This window comes from Miscanthus floridulus, chromosome 8 (genome assembly GCF_019320115.1).
Source record: "Miscanthus floridulus cultivar M001 chromosome 8, ASM1932011v1, whole genome shotgun sequence".
NCBI classification, from domain to species: domain Eukaryota; kingdom Viridiplantae; phylum Streptophyta; class Magnoliopsida; order Poales; family Poaceae; genus Miscanthus; species Miscanthus floridulus.
The window spans coordinates 58709883-58726651 of NC_089587.1; the positions used below are offsets into that span (position 1 = coordinate 58709883).

Here is a 16769-nt window from a genome sequence, read left to right on the forward strand (position 1 = left end):
CTGATGCTTACTACTTAAGTCTCCTCGCACACCAGTACATCATGACACATAACACGAGACAAGAACATAAATTTAAAAGTTCACGACACTACTTATGCCCTGCATTCCAGCTTCCTTCTCATGCAGCAAGCTCCTCGTTCAATTATTCTGCTGTGTTGCAGGAAGATGGACCAACAGCAGAAGATGGACCAACAGCAGGTCCGGCCGCCATTCTCTCTGCCTACAAAGATGAGAAAATGTTCGTGTCAAGAGAACACGAATCATACCCGCAAAAAAAAGAGAACACGAATCAAGTGAAAACAGCCCTTTACTGCTTACCAAAATGTCCTTCAGGAATCTTAACTTCTCTAGATAACTCTCCTTCTGATTAAACACAAACAGAATTGATGGTTCATCCAGTAGACATGCAAACTTATATAAGTCAGTGTTAGGGCAGATAAGTGGGCGCCTATGCATGAATCTCCACCAAATATGATCCGATAAGATAAGTGGGCGCCTATGCACTCCTGGACAGTTAGTCGTTCAATGCTCCTATCCTCATGTAGATGGGCAATGTATCTTGTATCAGGCTTTACTCTCAGTAAACCTGACTAATGTTACAATCTGTGCAGCTCGTTGCTGCTAATCTATAGTTCTTCTTTAAACGTGGTGAAACGGGTTAGATCCTCTCCATCTCACAGTGCACTGTATACCCTCACACAGAAACCTGTTCACCTCCTCACAGAAACATTGTACATTAACAGTACCGGGTCCAGCTTCCCGAGCGGGCGCCGTCGCTCGGGCGAGGCGGGAGCCCTGGTCGGGCTTCCCCGAGCGCGCGCCTTCGCTCGGGCGAGGCGGAGCCGTGGTCGGGCTTCCCGAGCGCACGCCCTCGCTCAGGTGAGGCGGAGCCGTGGTCGGGCTTCCCGAGCGCACGGCCTCGCTCGAGGCGGGGAGTTGGTCGGCCTTCCCGAGCGCGCGCCCTCGCTCGGACGAGGAGGAGGCCTGGTCGGGCTTCCCGAGCGCGCGCGGATACTTGGTCGGGCTTCCCGAGCGCGCTCGCCCTCGCTCGGGCGAGGCGGAGCCTTGGTCAGGCGAAGCAGGCCCTTCTCTACGGCGCAGTGGTGTTCCACTGGCCGGAGCGCGGGGAAGAGAGCGAGGGGCTGGGGAGGCGCACGTCTCGGCAGGGCCATCCCCTCCGCCGCCGCTGGAGACTGAGGAGGCCGCCCCGCAGCGCCGCCGAGGCCAGGGAGGCCAGGCTGCCGTCGCCGAGCGCGGGGAAGAGGAGGGGCCGGCGTCCGGCGTGCGGAGAGCGGGAGGTGTTGGAGAAGGCTGTTGGGGACGGCGGATGATATTTCGGTGAAGGTCGAGGGTTTTTCTACAAAATCACCGGGCTATTCGTCGATCTGGGCCGTTCTTCGCGCGATTCGACGGCTGAGAAATGGAGGCGACGTGGCCTTCTGGTTTGGCCGAGCTTGGACTCCGGATTCGTATTATAGAGATAAGTTCAAGTTTTCAACCGCAGCTCGCAGGTCATCACAAACGACTTGATCTCCATCTTAGCCGCTGGGTACTACCTACTTAGTCTTGTGCAAATGCAAATGCAATGCAATGCACAACAGTACAATAACTTAATCATAGAATAGTACTGGGCAGTGGCCACACTGGCCAGTAGTGAGCCACTGCCCACTAGTTCACTACTATTAACAGGCCACACAGACCAAGTTTCATCGACCAACACAGTTCAAGCATCACTCCAAATGCCCTCAAAATGCTCCCAGGCTTCATGATCTCCTCGCGCATCACCTTAATAGTCCAGTAACATCCAAAATGATCAATGCAGCCCAAGTAGTCATTGTTACGATCGACCTCTCTTACCACCTCTGCTCCCTCGACCTCTCTGATTAATCTCTCGCTCACCATCACCACTCCGACCTCTCCCTCGACCTGTCCTCCCTCGACCTCTCCCTCGACCTCTCTGACTAGGCAATTCAACACTTTCTCCAATGTACCATTCAGGTGGCTGACGCTGCCTTGATGACCGGCGGAGGTGGATGCTGGCATCGGAGTAGTTGTCTGCACTGGCATCGGAGTAGTCTGCTTCATCGCTCTCATCGGACTCCTCGTCTTCTGTAGAGGCTTCATAGTTTTCGTCTTCATCCTCGTTGTCAACGTCTCCAATGCTTTTGGTAGTCACCCCAATTGTTTAGGACGAATGTGCCTTACAGAGATCTGCGGCATTCCGCAGCCTACGTTCTTACTCCTGTCATGCAAACATGAAAATAGTTAGCTGCTATAAGTTTCTATACAGGTCAGCCTACTCTGAATGTTACATTGTTAGCTAATATTCCTTTGTCATCTGAATCTCAATGCATGCCTACTCTGAATGTTACATATAGCTGAATCATGTTGCCTTGTTATGACACTAGCAATTGGAGCAGAAGCAGAGAGACCCCCAAGCAGACTCAATAATTGTTTTTTCGCAAGAATAGTTTGCTAATAGTACATGCTTGCAATTTTGAACAATAACTATGTTGAAAACTCAGGAATAACCACAGCAGGGAAGTTATAATGACATATCATACCAGACGCATAGGCTAAATCAGAAAATATACTCCGATTATACAGAACATGTTATGGAACTAATCATGGGTAATAACTAACACCGGGGCATGGTCTGTAGGTTCTTTTGAAGGGAGTGACAACACTCTGGTACCTACTGTGGCCTCCTCCTTGTCCTTCTTATGGTTGGAGACTCCGAAGGCCTTCTTAACCGACTACTTGGCCCAGGCTCGCCCACTACAGCAGCTGCAGTGCTAGAAGTTGATAGCCGTTCCACCGACGATGACTGCTGAGGAGCTACAAGAACCACCTGTGCAGCATGGTTATCCTGCCTTTGCTGTCTCCGAGCGCCAGCCCTTTGCCGGGCTGCAGGAATCGAAGTCGTCTCGACTCCCGCTGGGGTTGCATCCCAACCCTGGTTCTGGTTTTGAAACATCTGCCTCAGCACCCTTGCCATTTCTCTTGCGTTCCCCTCCGTTCCCGCCATTTGCAGCTGCCGCCTCAGGCTCTCCCTTCTGTGTGCTTGCGGCCTGGGCGGCAAGTCAGGGTTGGCAGTGGAGCCCCCTTCTTCTTCACCGCCTCTTCCGTATATCGGAGTGATATCCCCTTTTAACACCTCGCCCTTGCAGACAGGGCACTCAAAGGAGGATGATTGTGCATGGAGCCACTGGTACAAGCATGGCCGGCAGAAGAGGTGGCCGCAAGATGTAACCACGGGTTGTCTAGCCAGCTCAAGACAGATGTTACACTCAAAGCTGGAGTTGTCGCCGCCATCCGGATTTTGCCCCCTCGCAGCTTCAAAAGAGCTTTGACTGAGGTTAGCTGATCCTGGCCTCACAATGTTGTGCTGCTGGCTGATCTGTATCACCCTCAGAAAGCGGAGCTCGGGAGCTCCTGCTTCAATTGCAGTTGCAGCAGCCCCTTGAGTGGACTGCCCAAATGTGCTTGTGTTCACCATCTCCATTCCGGTAGCAGCAGCCACCCGGCTAGGACGCACAGACCTTGCTACCAGAAGACCATCCACCGGCGCTGGCGCCGACGACTCAGGAGCATCAGTGTACTCTTCACTGCCGGCACTGTTGCCGTCGAGCCAGGAATAAACAACGGGATCAAGCATTGGGTGCTCCTCCAGGGCGGAGAGCACATTCGACGGCGAATAGGTCGCCGCTGCCGGGGCGAGTGATCCCTCGGGCTCGCTGGTTCTTGGAGCTTCTGGTGCAGCACTGTTGGGCATCAACGCCGGGGAAGCCGCCGAAGTGTCGAGCCTGACTCGAGGCCGTGGCAATGGAGGGAGTCCGACATGCAGGTTTAGATCCATGTGCCTCCTCCCGCTGACCTCCGTGGTCTCTTCGCCCGCCATGCTCGCGCAGTCGCAGCACTTACTTGCTCTCCGCCGGTTAATGCACGGATTCCTACACCTGCAAAACCCCATGGAAGGGAAGAGACACCAATCAAAAACAGCAAGAGCAAGGCTCCTACCTCAGAATGGGGGTATCAGGATCATGTCGGATCAAAAGGGACCAACAGAATTGAATCTGTTAGGATCGAAGTGTGTGTACCTTTCTGTGTGTAACCTGTATATCTGGATAGGCTCCTCGCCTTTTCAGTAGATGCACCGCAGCCGGTGCCGCGGTGTAGAAGACGTCCAGCGCCGGCGAGATGAAGCCCAATGACGCCGGCGATGTCCTGCAGGGGCGAGGCAGAGGCGGCGGGGTTGGCGGACTCATCCCGTCGCTGGCAGCACTCTTTAGGATCAGATTAGGGTTTCGCTGTAGGTGGGTGGCGGCTCCGTTGAACCTCGTAGTCCGAGCCCTCACCCCACCTTTCTTTTATGTGTGCTGTGCGACAGGGACCCACCAACCGAATTAGGGTTGGGCTCCCCCGATCAGAGAGCAGAGATAGGGCCCAATAGACCGTTGGACCTATTGGTGGAGATCAACTAACATTCTTCCCCTTATCTCATTCTATCTTTTACTTTCATATCATTTGCTTTTGTTCATTCGATTACAGATTAGCTCATAGAGCATGTCTCATCGTCACGGTTCATTGCCGATAGACTTAACAGCTACAACTCACTACTCTGTTCTGAAATAGATACTTATCTTTGGGTCTTCTTTTGTCCAGGAATATTTTAGGCTTTCCCTTAAACCCAAGCTAGCTACATGTTCTCTGAACACCATGTTCTCTGAACATGTTGGGTGGTAAGCCATTTATAAACGGATCCGCGAGCATCCTTTCTATACTTGTATGCTCAAGATTTATGACTTGATCCCGGACTTTATCTTTCACAACATAATACTCCATGTCAATGTGTTTGGCAGCACCACTTGACTTATGTTGTGAGCATCCTGTACTGCCAGATTATAATCGCAGTATTACTTTAGTGGTCTATAGATGTCGTCAACCACCTTCAAACCGGGTATGAACTTCGTTAGTTAGTTCACCTGCCCGTTGCCTCATAACACGCTACAAACTGTCATACATTGTGGACGATGTAGTGACAGTTTGCTTTGAGCTTTTCCATGAAATAGCTCCCCTTTGCGAGATGATAGAAAATCCACATCTGGATATGCATTCACTCTCGCATAATCAGAATCTGAATATCCCACCATGTGGAGTGAATCAGATCTTCTATATTTCATCATGAGGCCTTTCGTTCCTTGCAAATAATGCAAGACTTTCTTTACTAATTTTAGTGTTCTATTCCAGAATTGCTCTGGAATCTGCCAAGTAAAACCCGGTAACAAATGCCAAGTCAGGGCGCGTACATACTTGAGCATGTTGCAAGCTTCCGACAGCTGAAGCATATGGAACCACTTTCACTTTATCGATTGAGCTCATATTGGTTCCTGGGGCATTTAAAATCCCCATATCTGTCGCCCTTGACTATAGGAGCAGGTGAGAGACTACATTTGTGCATACTGAATTTCTTTAAGATCTTTTCATGTATGCCTTTAGTGACAGTCCTTATACCCTTTTCTTCTATCTCGGTGAATCTCGATCCCTAGAACGAACGAGGCTTTGCCAAGATCTTTCATATCAAATTTCTTTGTCTCCAGTAGTAGACTGACATCGCTACTAGCAAGTAAGATATCATCTATATACAGGACAAGGAAGATAAACTTCCCATTCTTTAAACTTTGTATTGACACAATTGTCCTCTTCCTTCTCTTTAAAACCCAAAATTCTTTATTGACTGATCAAACTTCAAGTACCACCGTCTTGAAGCTTGCTTTAATCTATAAATGGATTTCTTTAGGTGGCATCCCATTCGTTCTTTTCTTTCCATGACAAAACCTTTCGGTTGTGCCATGTAAACCTTTTCCTCCAAGTCTCCATTGAGAAATACCGTCTTTACATCCATCTGATGTAATTCTAAATCGTAATGTGCCACTAATGCCATTGTGATTATGAAGGAATCCTTACATGAGACTGGAGAAAATGTCTCATTGTAATCAATCCCTTCTCTTTACATAAATTCTTTTGCCACAAGTCACGCTTTATATATTTCTATATTCCCTTGAGAGTCAAGTTTTGTTCTGTAGACCCATTTATAGCATACTGTATTGGCTCCTTTAGGAATTATTTCCAAATCCCAAACTCTATAGGCATTCATCGATTTCATTTCATCTTCCATGGTCTCAAGCCACTTTGATGAATAATCACTTCTCATGGCTTCTTCAAATGAGGTGGGATCATCCTCCATTTGAAATTCTTTAGTGTTATACACTTCATAATCAGCAGAAATAGCTGATTTTCTAACTCTTTGAGACCTTCTAGGGGCCTCCACATTTGGCACAACTTCTGTTTGAGGCTATTGTTGCTCCCCCTCATGTGTGGTAATAGGTTCTATAGGATCCTGAGGAACAGATTCCTCATCGTCATTCATTGTTGCCACAGGTGGGATAACAACAGGTGCTGGCACCACAGTATCTAGCACTGTCGGTGCAGCTATAGCAGGTAGTGAGAAAAATGGCTCATGAATCATTGGAGCGGACGCATACACCCGCTCCACTTCAAGGACAATTTCTTGAGCTACCATGCTCCCCCTCATCTTTTCATCCTCTAGGAAAACATCGTGTCTCGTTTTCACAAACTTTGTATGTCTCTCTAGACAGTGGAAAACAAAAACCTTTTGACTTTTCTGTGTTGCCAATGAAATGACACCTTACTGTTTTGGGATCTAACTTCCCAATGTTTGGGTTAAATACTTTAGCCTCAGCAGGGCTCCCCACACACACGTAAGTGGTTTAGTAAGGGTACACTTTCTGTCCACAACTCATACGGTGTTTTGGGCACCGATTTACTTGGTACTCTTTTGAGAATATGAATGAGGTTTTTAACGCCTCCATCCACAGGCTCAACTGTAAGGTGGAGTAACTTATCATACTGCCCACCATATCCTTCAGGATACGATTGATTCTTTTAGCTACTCTATTCTGCTGAAGTTCACCCGGTATAGAATACTGGGCTACTATGCTATTCTTTTAGGGTATGCCGACCGTAGTACTCTCCCACGGTCAGACCTGACTATCTTAATCTTTAATATCTTAAATTTATCTAATACATCTTTTCTTTCTTTGATTGGATAAATATAGTCATAATGGGAGTAATCATCTGTGAATGGATCATAACCATCCACACTCTTTACAGGAAAGCTGACCACAGATGTCAGTGTGAATAATCTGTAAAATTCCTGTGCTTCGTTTGTCATCTTTCTTTACATACTTTCCTTTTATGCATTCTCTGCATTTTTCTTAATCTGAGAGCTTTAATGGAGGAAGAGTATCATTCTTAACTTGTCTTTCTATTCTCCCCCTCGAAATATGGCCTGAACGATAGTGCCATAATTTCGACAACGCATCGTGAGCTCTCTTATGCCACCATTTCCAGAGTAACACTCTATCACCAGCTGCTTTATCAGCTGAGTAGCATATGTCTTTGAAGTGCCAGTAAACTGACTCTTTATTCTATCGAGGTACTCGGTGACCATGTCACACATTTGTGATTGAGCCCACAATTGCAGGTTCAATCATGTTCTTTATCACAGCCAAAATTTTCTTGTTGGCAGTGACCCACTTCCTATGCTCAAAAATCATAAGACATCTTTTGGGATTCAAATCCCTTTCTTTAGTTGCCCAAATGGCATCATTCTCATTTGTCTCCCTCATCGGTGCCACAAACTCAGTGGAACACGGTGAGGTGACTACCCAGTCTACCTCAGACAAGATGAAAAAACCAGATCAAAACCTTTCTTAACATAAAAATAACATCATTTGCATGCAATTATTCTTATACACTAATTCTACATCACCGTTGGGCAGAAATAGAATTAATGCATAAATCTTTAACTTTCTCAACTGTTCTTACACACTAATTCTACATCACCGTTGGGCAGAAGTAGAATTAATGTATAAATCATTAAAATTAACATCTGTTCTTATATACTAATTCTACATCACCGTTGGGAAGAAGTAGAATTAATGCATAAATCATTAATATTACGATATTGTTATTAACAACGTTGGTCAGAAAATAACAACATCATAATCATATGAAAACTCGTTTTCTCCAATTAAATACCACATTGGTTCAAAATAACTGGAGAATCAACATTTTCTTTAGCAGCGGAATAACTTTCTTTTTCTCCAATTAAATACCACGTTGGTACAAATTAACTGGAGAATAAACAAATTCTCTTTAGCGGCGGAAAAACAATTCAATTTCTTGAATTTTACCCACAGGGAAATTCTCTTTTCCATTTTATTTAAGCCATTAATCAATTTCTAGGAAATAAACATTTACTGGAAAAACTTTCATTTTAATTACTTTTTCTATTTTCTTTTGAGCCATTCCTTCATTTTCCAAGAAATAAAACCTTATTCAATGGAAAATCAAAAAACAATTTCTCACTTGTTCTTTGATTTGGACTGGAACTGCCACAGTGGCCCGGCCCATCATTCTTTCTCACTCGGGCTCAATCCTTCTCTGTTGGCCCAAAAAACGGCAAATGCCGGCTCGGCCCAGCTCACCGCGCGCGCTCAGGCCGCACCCAGGCCACAACCTGGGCCTGGGCTGGCAAAGCATCACGCCCCGCGCGGCCGCCTGGGCCGCTCGATCGGCCCAATCATTTGCAGCCATTCGATCTGATCGACGGCTCGCCCGCGCGTTTCGGGAGGTCAAAACCCCGCCGCAGCTAGTGCACAGCCAAACCCTAGAGTCATTTTGCCACTCTCTCCTCTCTCTTCTTCGCTCTCTCTTCTCAGCCGAGCACAACCGAGCCAGCGACGAGAGCGAGTCGGCGAGCGAGCGGACGGTGGAGCGAGGCAAGGCGCCGTCGCCGGCCCCCTCGTCGGCGCGCGTGCTCCCCAACGGGTGAGCACGCCGCCGTCGAGCGGCCTGGCCGCGGTGCCCCCTTTACCGAGCCTGGCGAGCAGCTGCCTCGATTCGGCCTTTCTTCTCCCGCGCCGGCGAAGGTCCGGTTCGGGTGGATTTCTTCTCCCTTCGCCTAGTTCTTTTCGATTTGGTTGTGCTTCTCTTATCCGAACTGATGTGGAGAATAGGGTTAGGGTTAGGGTTCGTATGCCGACCCCTGTTTCTCTTTGATTTGGATTGATCGTCTCTCTTTCTGTTTCAGAGTTCATCCGAAAACAAGATCTAGGGATACGGTTCCATTTTCTTTTTATTTCTTTTTCTTTTCGGAGTTCATCCGAATCGGTTCCCTTCCCCTTCCTTGATTCTTTTCTGTTTCTCTTTTCGATCGAGTCCGATTTGGATTTCTTTTCATTCTTCTCGGATTCAACCGGTTAGGGATGAGGATTCGTTCTAGGGTTAGGGTTTCGGCTCTGTTCATCTTAAGGCCGAAAACTTTTCTTTTCCCCCTTTCTTTAACCTAGTTAGGGTTAGGGTTCAAGTGCCGAGGGCCCTTGATTTTCTTCTTCTCTGATCCGAACACGGATCTGTTCTCTTCCCCACACGCGGTGGCGGTGGTGACTGGTAGACAGTACCCCGGTCTCTCTCTTTTTGCTTTTACCCGGTTAGGGTTAGGGTTACACACTTAGTAACCTGGCTCTGGTACCATTGTTAGGATCGAAGTGTGTGTACCTTTCTGTGTAACCCGTATATCCGGATAGGCTCCTCGCCTTTTCAGTAGATGCACCGCAGCCGGTGCTGCGGTGTAGAAGATGTCCAGCACCGGCGAGATGAAGTCCAATGACGCCGACGATGTCCTGCAGGGGCGAGGCAGAGGCGGCGGGGTTGGCGGACTCATCCCATCGCTGGCAGCACTATTTAGGATCGGATTAGGGTTTCGCTGTAGGTGGGTGGCGGCTCCGTTGAACCTCATAGTCTGAGCCCTCACCCCCATCTTCCTTTTATGTGTGCTGTGCGACAGGGACCCACCAACCGAATTAGGGTTGGGCTCCCCCGATCAAGGAGCAGAGATAGGGCCCAATAGGCCGTTGGACCTATTGGTGGAGATCAACTAACAGAATCTTTAGCATGAACCTATGGAGATTTCACGGAATTTCATGGCGTCGGAGGACCGGGTGGATTTGGGCCTAGTGGTCCAAATCCCCCCTTATAGCCTCTTTATTTTTTTTTATTTATGGCCCAGCTACAAATATTATGACATGGCCCTAGTCGGCCCATCCAGATAGCACCTGAACCAGGTGTCTAGCCCAGTCTTTTGTAGCCTATCGCCTGCAGAATGGAGCCAGGTGCCCATCGCCTGCAGAATGGAGCCAGGTGCCGCACGTGACTCTGTCGGTCCATTTCGCCTTTTCCTAATCCCGTGTGCTCCGTCCTCGCACTTCTCAATTGGGAGAAGAGCCAAAGCTTGCTGCCTCCACTCCTCCAGCCAGCCTCCCGACGCTGACGACCGGCGGACCTACGCCTGCTCAGGCAGCTTCATGCTCGACGCCTTAGCAGGCTACTCATGTTGGCCGCACAGCTGCATCAGCACCAGGCAAGATCCGTAGCCTGGGAAGCAGGCAAAGCACGTTCTCCTTAGCAAGTGGACGCGGAAGCCGGAGGATGTGCCGTCCACCACGCCTGACGCGGCGATTGCCTCCAAGTTCCACGACACCTTCATGGTACCGCTGTCGTCTTCCAAAAGGGCTGCCATGCGTGAGCTCTTCCCTAGGCGCGCCGGCCGCGGTGCGCGGGCCGCGGCAAGGCTATTCTGATCGCCATAGAACCGTCGCCTAAACATCGTTCCGCCATGAGTGCCAACCACCTACTAGTTTATTTGGAATGCACGCGGCTTGAACAGTCGTGCACGTCGCAGTGTTGTTAGAGACATTGTCGTCCAGCAGCGAGCTTCGATCGTCTACCTGCAGGAGTCCAAGGTTGCAAACTTCAGTGTAACCTTGCATCATGAAATAACAGGGATCAACTTTGATTATGTGTGCCTCCCGGCTATCGGCGTCGCCGATGGAGCCGTCATCTCTTGGCGTCGCGACCTGTGGCGCGTGTCTGCCCCCTTCGTGCGCCGGTTCTCGATCACTATAGAGCTCACTCCGATTAACGGACCCGGCGAACCGTGGTGGCTCACTAACATGTACGGCCCAACGGCTAGATAAGATAAGCCCGACTTCCTCCTGGAGATCCGTGCTGTTCGCGCTGCCTCTCCGGGTCCTTGGCTACTTTGCGGTGATTTCAACTTGATCTACAAAGCTAGTGACAAAAACAATGGCAGATTAGACCGCAGCACCATGTGCAGATTTCGCGGGGTCATCGACGACCTGCAACTCGAAGAGCTACACCTCTTCGGCCGGTGATTTCAACTACAGCCACGGCAGAGGCAGACGCCAAAGTCAGTCTTACTGTCACATCTAGTAACTGTAGCAGCATGACAGCTGTACTAGAACTAGATGGGTAGAGTTGTATATATAGTTTGCCACTGTAACTCAGTAAAGAGAGTTTAGATTTATCATCTCCTATACAGGGCTTCGGCCAACGCCGGTGTATCTGCTATGTGTGTATGCTCTGTTCTCCCTCACTTCTTCGATCTCTAGCTATAGTGTGTGGTCGGACAACGTTTGTCATGGTCGATAAGACTGGTGAGTGGTCGACTCACCTGAGCCGGTGGTCGGTAAGACTGGTGAGAGGTCGACTCACCTGAGCTGAGGGTCCAGCGGACTAACAAGTGGTATCAGAGCTGTACAAGCGTCGTTGCTGGACTAACCGCTGGCGATGATGGACGGTTCGAAAATGGACGACAACAGTGGCACTGCTGTGGCTGCCCAACCACGATAGGAGGTCGTTGTTTGCACGGTACGGGAGGTCAGCAGCACCAGTTGGCCGACGCTGACTCGCACCAACTATGGCAAGTGGTCGGTGACCATGAAGGTCAAGCTTAGAGCCCGACGGCTCTAGAATGCTGTTGACAAGGACACCGACAATGAAGAAGATGATATGTCAGCATTGTAGGCTATCCTCGCTGCTGTACAGGTGGAATATAGGGAGCCATTGGGGCGAAAAGCTTGGCATGGGAGACTATTGTGGCGATGCGTGTCGGTTCCAACCGTGCAAAGAAGGCGACAGCCCAGCTTCTGAAGCAGGAGTATGCCAACCTCAAGTTCAAGGATGGTGAATCGGTGAAGGACTTCTCCCTTTGCCTGCAGATACTCATCAGCAAGCAGAAGAGCCACGACATCACCATCGACGAAGAGGACGCGGTCTCCAAGTACCTCCACTAAGTGCCGGCAAAGTACATCCAAATCGCTCTCTCCATAGAGACGATGCTAGACTTGTCCACCCTCACCATCGAGGATGTGACAGACCGTCTACGAGCGGTGGACGAGCGCCTGAAGTAGGCGACAAGAACGAAGGACATTAGCAAACTACTGCTGACAGAGGAGGAGTGGGCTGCTCGGAGAAACTCTGGGGTAGCCTCCTCCAGCCGCGGTGGTGATGGCAAGCGCCGCGGCAAGGCTTCTTTGGAGAAAAAGAAGCAGGTTGACCCCAACGTCTGCCGACGCTATGGGAAGACGGGCCATTGGGCAAGGGAGTGCCCAAATCGTAAGCAGGAGAAGAAGGCTGAGGCTCATCTGGAGTAAGCTGATGATGATGATGAGGCCACTATCCTAATGCGCGACATTCTGTGCACTGTACGACGTCGAGGCCGAGGAGAAGGGAGAGGTAACGATGGTGGAAGGACCTGGGAAGGCCCTGAAAGCTGTCAACCTCGATGAATCGTGCATCCAAGTCCACCTCAGACATGTGGGCGGCAAGCAGGAGCAGCGGTGGTACCTAGACTCTGGTGCCAGCAACCACGTGATGGGCTCCAAGGCAGCCTTCTCCGATCTCGACGATGATGTTACCGGTATGGTGAAGTTTAGTGACGGCTCAAGGGTGGCTATCCGAGGACGCGACACCATCATCTTTAGGTGCTAGAACAGCAAGCACCGTGTGCTAACGGATGTATATTATATCCCACAGCTGCGTTCCAGCATCATCAGCATTGGCTAGCTGGATGAGCGCGGTAGCGAGGTACTAATCAAGGACGAAGTCCTTAGGAATAGGGACTGGGAACAGCTACTTCTTGCCAAGATGAAGAGGTCCTAGAACTGGTTGTACATACTCGACCTGAAGGTAGAGCAGCCGGTGTGCCTGGCGGCAAGGCACACCGAGGAACCATGGCTTTGGCATGCCCGGTTTGAACATCTCAGCTTTGACTCGCTTGGTTGGCTGGAGAAGATGGCCCGAGGGTTACCCCACATCGAGCACGGAGGTGAGCTGTGTGATAGCTGCCTGGCCGGGAAATAGAGGAGGCTATCGTTCCCAAAGGTGGCCAAGTATCACGTGGAGGACGATGTCGAGCTCGTCCATGGCGATCTCTACGGGCCGATCACGCTAGCCACAAACGGTGGTTGATAGTACTTCCTCCTACTCATGGATGATTACAGTCGCTACATGTAGCTTCAACTCCTAACGAGCATGGACGAAGCGGCAGCGGCGATCAAGAAGTTCAAGATGCGCGTGGAGGCCGAGAGTGTAAAGAAGCTGCGCGTGCTGAGGACTGATCGCGGCGGCGAATTCACTTTGGTGGAGTTCGCTGCATACTGCGTGGATCAGGGTGTGGCGCGCCACCACACCGTGCCATACTCGCCATAACAGAATGGCATGGTGGAGCGAAGGAACCAGACGGTGGTTGGCATGGCTCGATCCATGATGAAGGCCAAGGGCATATCGGCAAGGTTCTGGGGTGAGGCGGTGACCACGACGGTGTTCATCCCCAACCGCGCTCCCACCAAGGCCTTGAAGGGCAAGATGCCGTTCAAGGCTTGGCATGGACGCCAGCCGAGCATGTCCTTCCCCTGAACATTCGGCTACATCGGCCATGTTAGGAAGACGAAGCCGGTCCTGACCAAGCTGGAGGACAGGAGCACACCGATGGTGTTCCTGGGCTACACGGAGGGTACCAAGGTGTATCGACTCTATGACCCACGTGGAGATAAGGTGCTTGTCTCGCACGACGTTGTGTTTGATAAGAAGGCGGCTTGGGACTAGAATAGTTCGAGCATGGGGGAAGCTGGTGGTTTCACCAGCACCTTCATCGTCGAGCAGGTGGTGGAGACGCTGGGGAAGAGGTGCCGAGAACTCTGCGAGGGGTGCCGAGCACTCTAGGAGGGATGCTGAGCACTCTGGAAGGGGTGTCAAGCACTCCAGGAGTGAGCTAGGAGGTCCCGCAGTGGTGGCGACCACTCTAGGATAGGTGCCGAGCACTCCCATAGCGGAGCTAAGGGGTCTTGTAGTGGTGCCGACCACTGTAAGACGTGTGCTGAGCACTCTGGGGGGGTGCAGACCACTCTAGGAGTGGTGACGAATGGTCCAGGAGTAGTGCCAAGCACTGCATCTGGGGTGCCGAGCACTCCAGGTGCTGTGCCAAGCACTCCGACAGAACAGGGAACTCCATCAACACTGATCAAGTTCACCTCACCTCCAAGTAACATCACTGAGTTCGTGGATGCCTTCCATGATGGTGAGGAAGTGCGATTCCGCAGGCTGGATGACACCGTTGATGACACAGGGCGCTCAGGCCTGGTGGGTAGGCTGCTCAATGACCAAGAGCTACTTCTCGTCAGTGCAGAGGAACCACCCACGTTCGTGCAGGCCGAGCACGATGGAAACTGGCGATGGGTGATGCTGGAGGAGATGAAGGCGATCAAGGAAAACAAGACTTGGCAGCTCATCGATCCACCTCTAGGATGCCGTCCGATCAGCTTGAAGTGGGTGTACAAAGTCAAGCGGGACGAGCAAGGGGCCATTGTCAAGCACAAGGCATGCCTCGTCGCACGAGGCTTTGTCCAGCATAAGGGCATCGACTTCGAGGAAGTCTTTGCGTCGGTAGTGCGCATGGAGTCTATCCGTTTGCTACTAGCTTTGGCAGTAGCAAAGGACTAGCGCGTCCATCACTTAGACGTTAAATTGCCTTCCTCAATGGCGAGCTAGCGGAGACGGTTTTCGTTAGGCAACCTCTAGATTTTGCTGTCATGGGAGCGGAGCATAGGGTGCTCTGATTGCCCAAGGTGCTCTACGGGCTACGGTAGGCCCCACGAGCATGGAACGCCAAGCTTGACGCCACGCTGGGTGAGCTTGGGTTCATGAGGTGCGCAACCGAGCACACGCTCTACATGCGGTGATGGGGGAAGCAGGAGCTCGTCGTCGGCATGTATGAGGATGACTTGATTGTCATCGACACGCGTGTGAAGGACATCGACAGCTTCAAGCACGAGATGGTGGCTCATTTTCGAATGAGCGATCTTGGTGCGCTCTCCTACTACCTCGACATCGAGGTAAGACAAGGGAAGGAGACACTCATGCTCAGTCAGAGCGCGTATGCCTCAAAGCTATTGGAGCAGAGCGGCATGGCTGAGTGTAAGCCATGCGTGACTCTGATGGAGGAGCAGCTGAAACTGACGAAGGCCAGTACCGCGGCGAAGGTGGATGCAACACTCTACCAAAGCATCGTTGGTGGTCTACACTACCTAGTCCATACGAGGCCGAACATTACGTTCGCCGTGGGCTACATCAATCGCTTCATGGAGGATCCTCGAGAGGATCACTGGGCTACAGTAAAGCGGCTACTACGCTACATCAAGGGGACGATGGATCAGGGGATCATCTTCCCCAAGACCAATGGGAGTAGGCTACAGCTCACTATGTTCAGCGATGTAGACATGGCGGGGGGACATCGACGGACAGCGGAGCACCTCTAGCATGCTCGTCTTCCTCGGGTCGGTTCCAATTTTATGGTTAATGCTGAAACAGAAGGTGGTGGCACTGTCTATGTGTGAGGCAGAGTACGTAGCAGCGGCCATAATGGCATGCCAAGTTGTGTGGCTGCGCCAGTTGCTGGGCGAGCTGACCGGTGTGGAAGCTCACCTACCAGCACTGATGGTGGACAACCCTCCCGCCATCGCCCTCGCAAAGAATCCGGTTATCCACGACTGGAGCAAGCACATCGACATGAAGTTCCACTTCCTCAAGGACTGTGTCGATGGAAGGCAGATCGTCATCGAGTTTGTCAAAACTGGTCGGCAACTCGCAGACGTCCTCACCAAGCCGCTTGGACGTCTTCGACTGATGAAACTAAAGAAAATGATCGACATGGAGGGGGTTCAAGGGTAGCAGAAGGATTAGGGGAAGAATTGTTAGATAATCTTCTACATCCCTTGTGTGAATGCATAGCAGGTGAAGGCAGCACCGAAAAGGGCTCCTTGTTGTTGCACTGTAGCAGCTACAGGGGCAGGCACTAAATGGCTCACCTGTCGCACTATAGCCATAGTAGGGGCAGGCGCCGAAGTCAGCCCTGTTGTCACATCTAGTAACTGTAGCAGCATGGCAGCTGTACTAGGACTAGATGGGTAGAGTTATATATATAGTTTGCCACTGCAACTCAGTAAAAAGAGTTTAGATTTGCCATCTCCTATACAGGGCTCCGGCCAATGCTGGTGTCTCTACTATGTGTGTGTGCTCTATTCTCCCTCACTTCTTCTATCTCTAGCCATAGTGTATGGTTGGACAATGTTTGTCGTGGTCGGCAAGACTGGTGAATGGTCGACTCACCTGAGCCAGTGGTCGGCAAGACTGGTGAGAGGTCGACTCACCTGAGCTGAGGGTCCAGCGGACTAACACCACTCTCTCTAGGAGATTGATTTTAGAAGTTTCTACCTGCTCAATGAAGCGATCATGGGGTCATCCATAAGATGCAGGCTCCGAAT

At 50.7% G+C, this 16769-nt stretch overlaps 2 protein-coding genes across 2 annotated transcripts; one reads left to right on the top strand and one right to left on the bottom strand.

Moving 5' to 3' along the window:
- Positions 1–2695: 2695 nt before the first annotated feature.
- LOC136472212 (uncharacterized) lies at positions 2696–3901 on the bottom strand. The gene has a single exon (XM_066469944.1). It carries the CDS (start codon positions 3899–3901, stop codon positions 2696–2698), a length of 1206 nt encoding a protein of 401 aa, XP_066326041.1.
- An 11314-nt stretch (positions 3902–15215) lies between these two features.
- LOC136469139 (uncharacterized mitochondrial protein AtMg00810-like) lies at positions 15216–15764 on the top strand. The gene has a single exon (XM_066467455.1). The coding sequence runs from the start codon at positions 15216–15218 to the stop codon at positions 15762–15764; it is 549 nt and encodes a 182-aa protein (XP_066323552.1).
- Positions 15765–16769: the final 1005 nt, after the last annotated feature.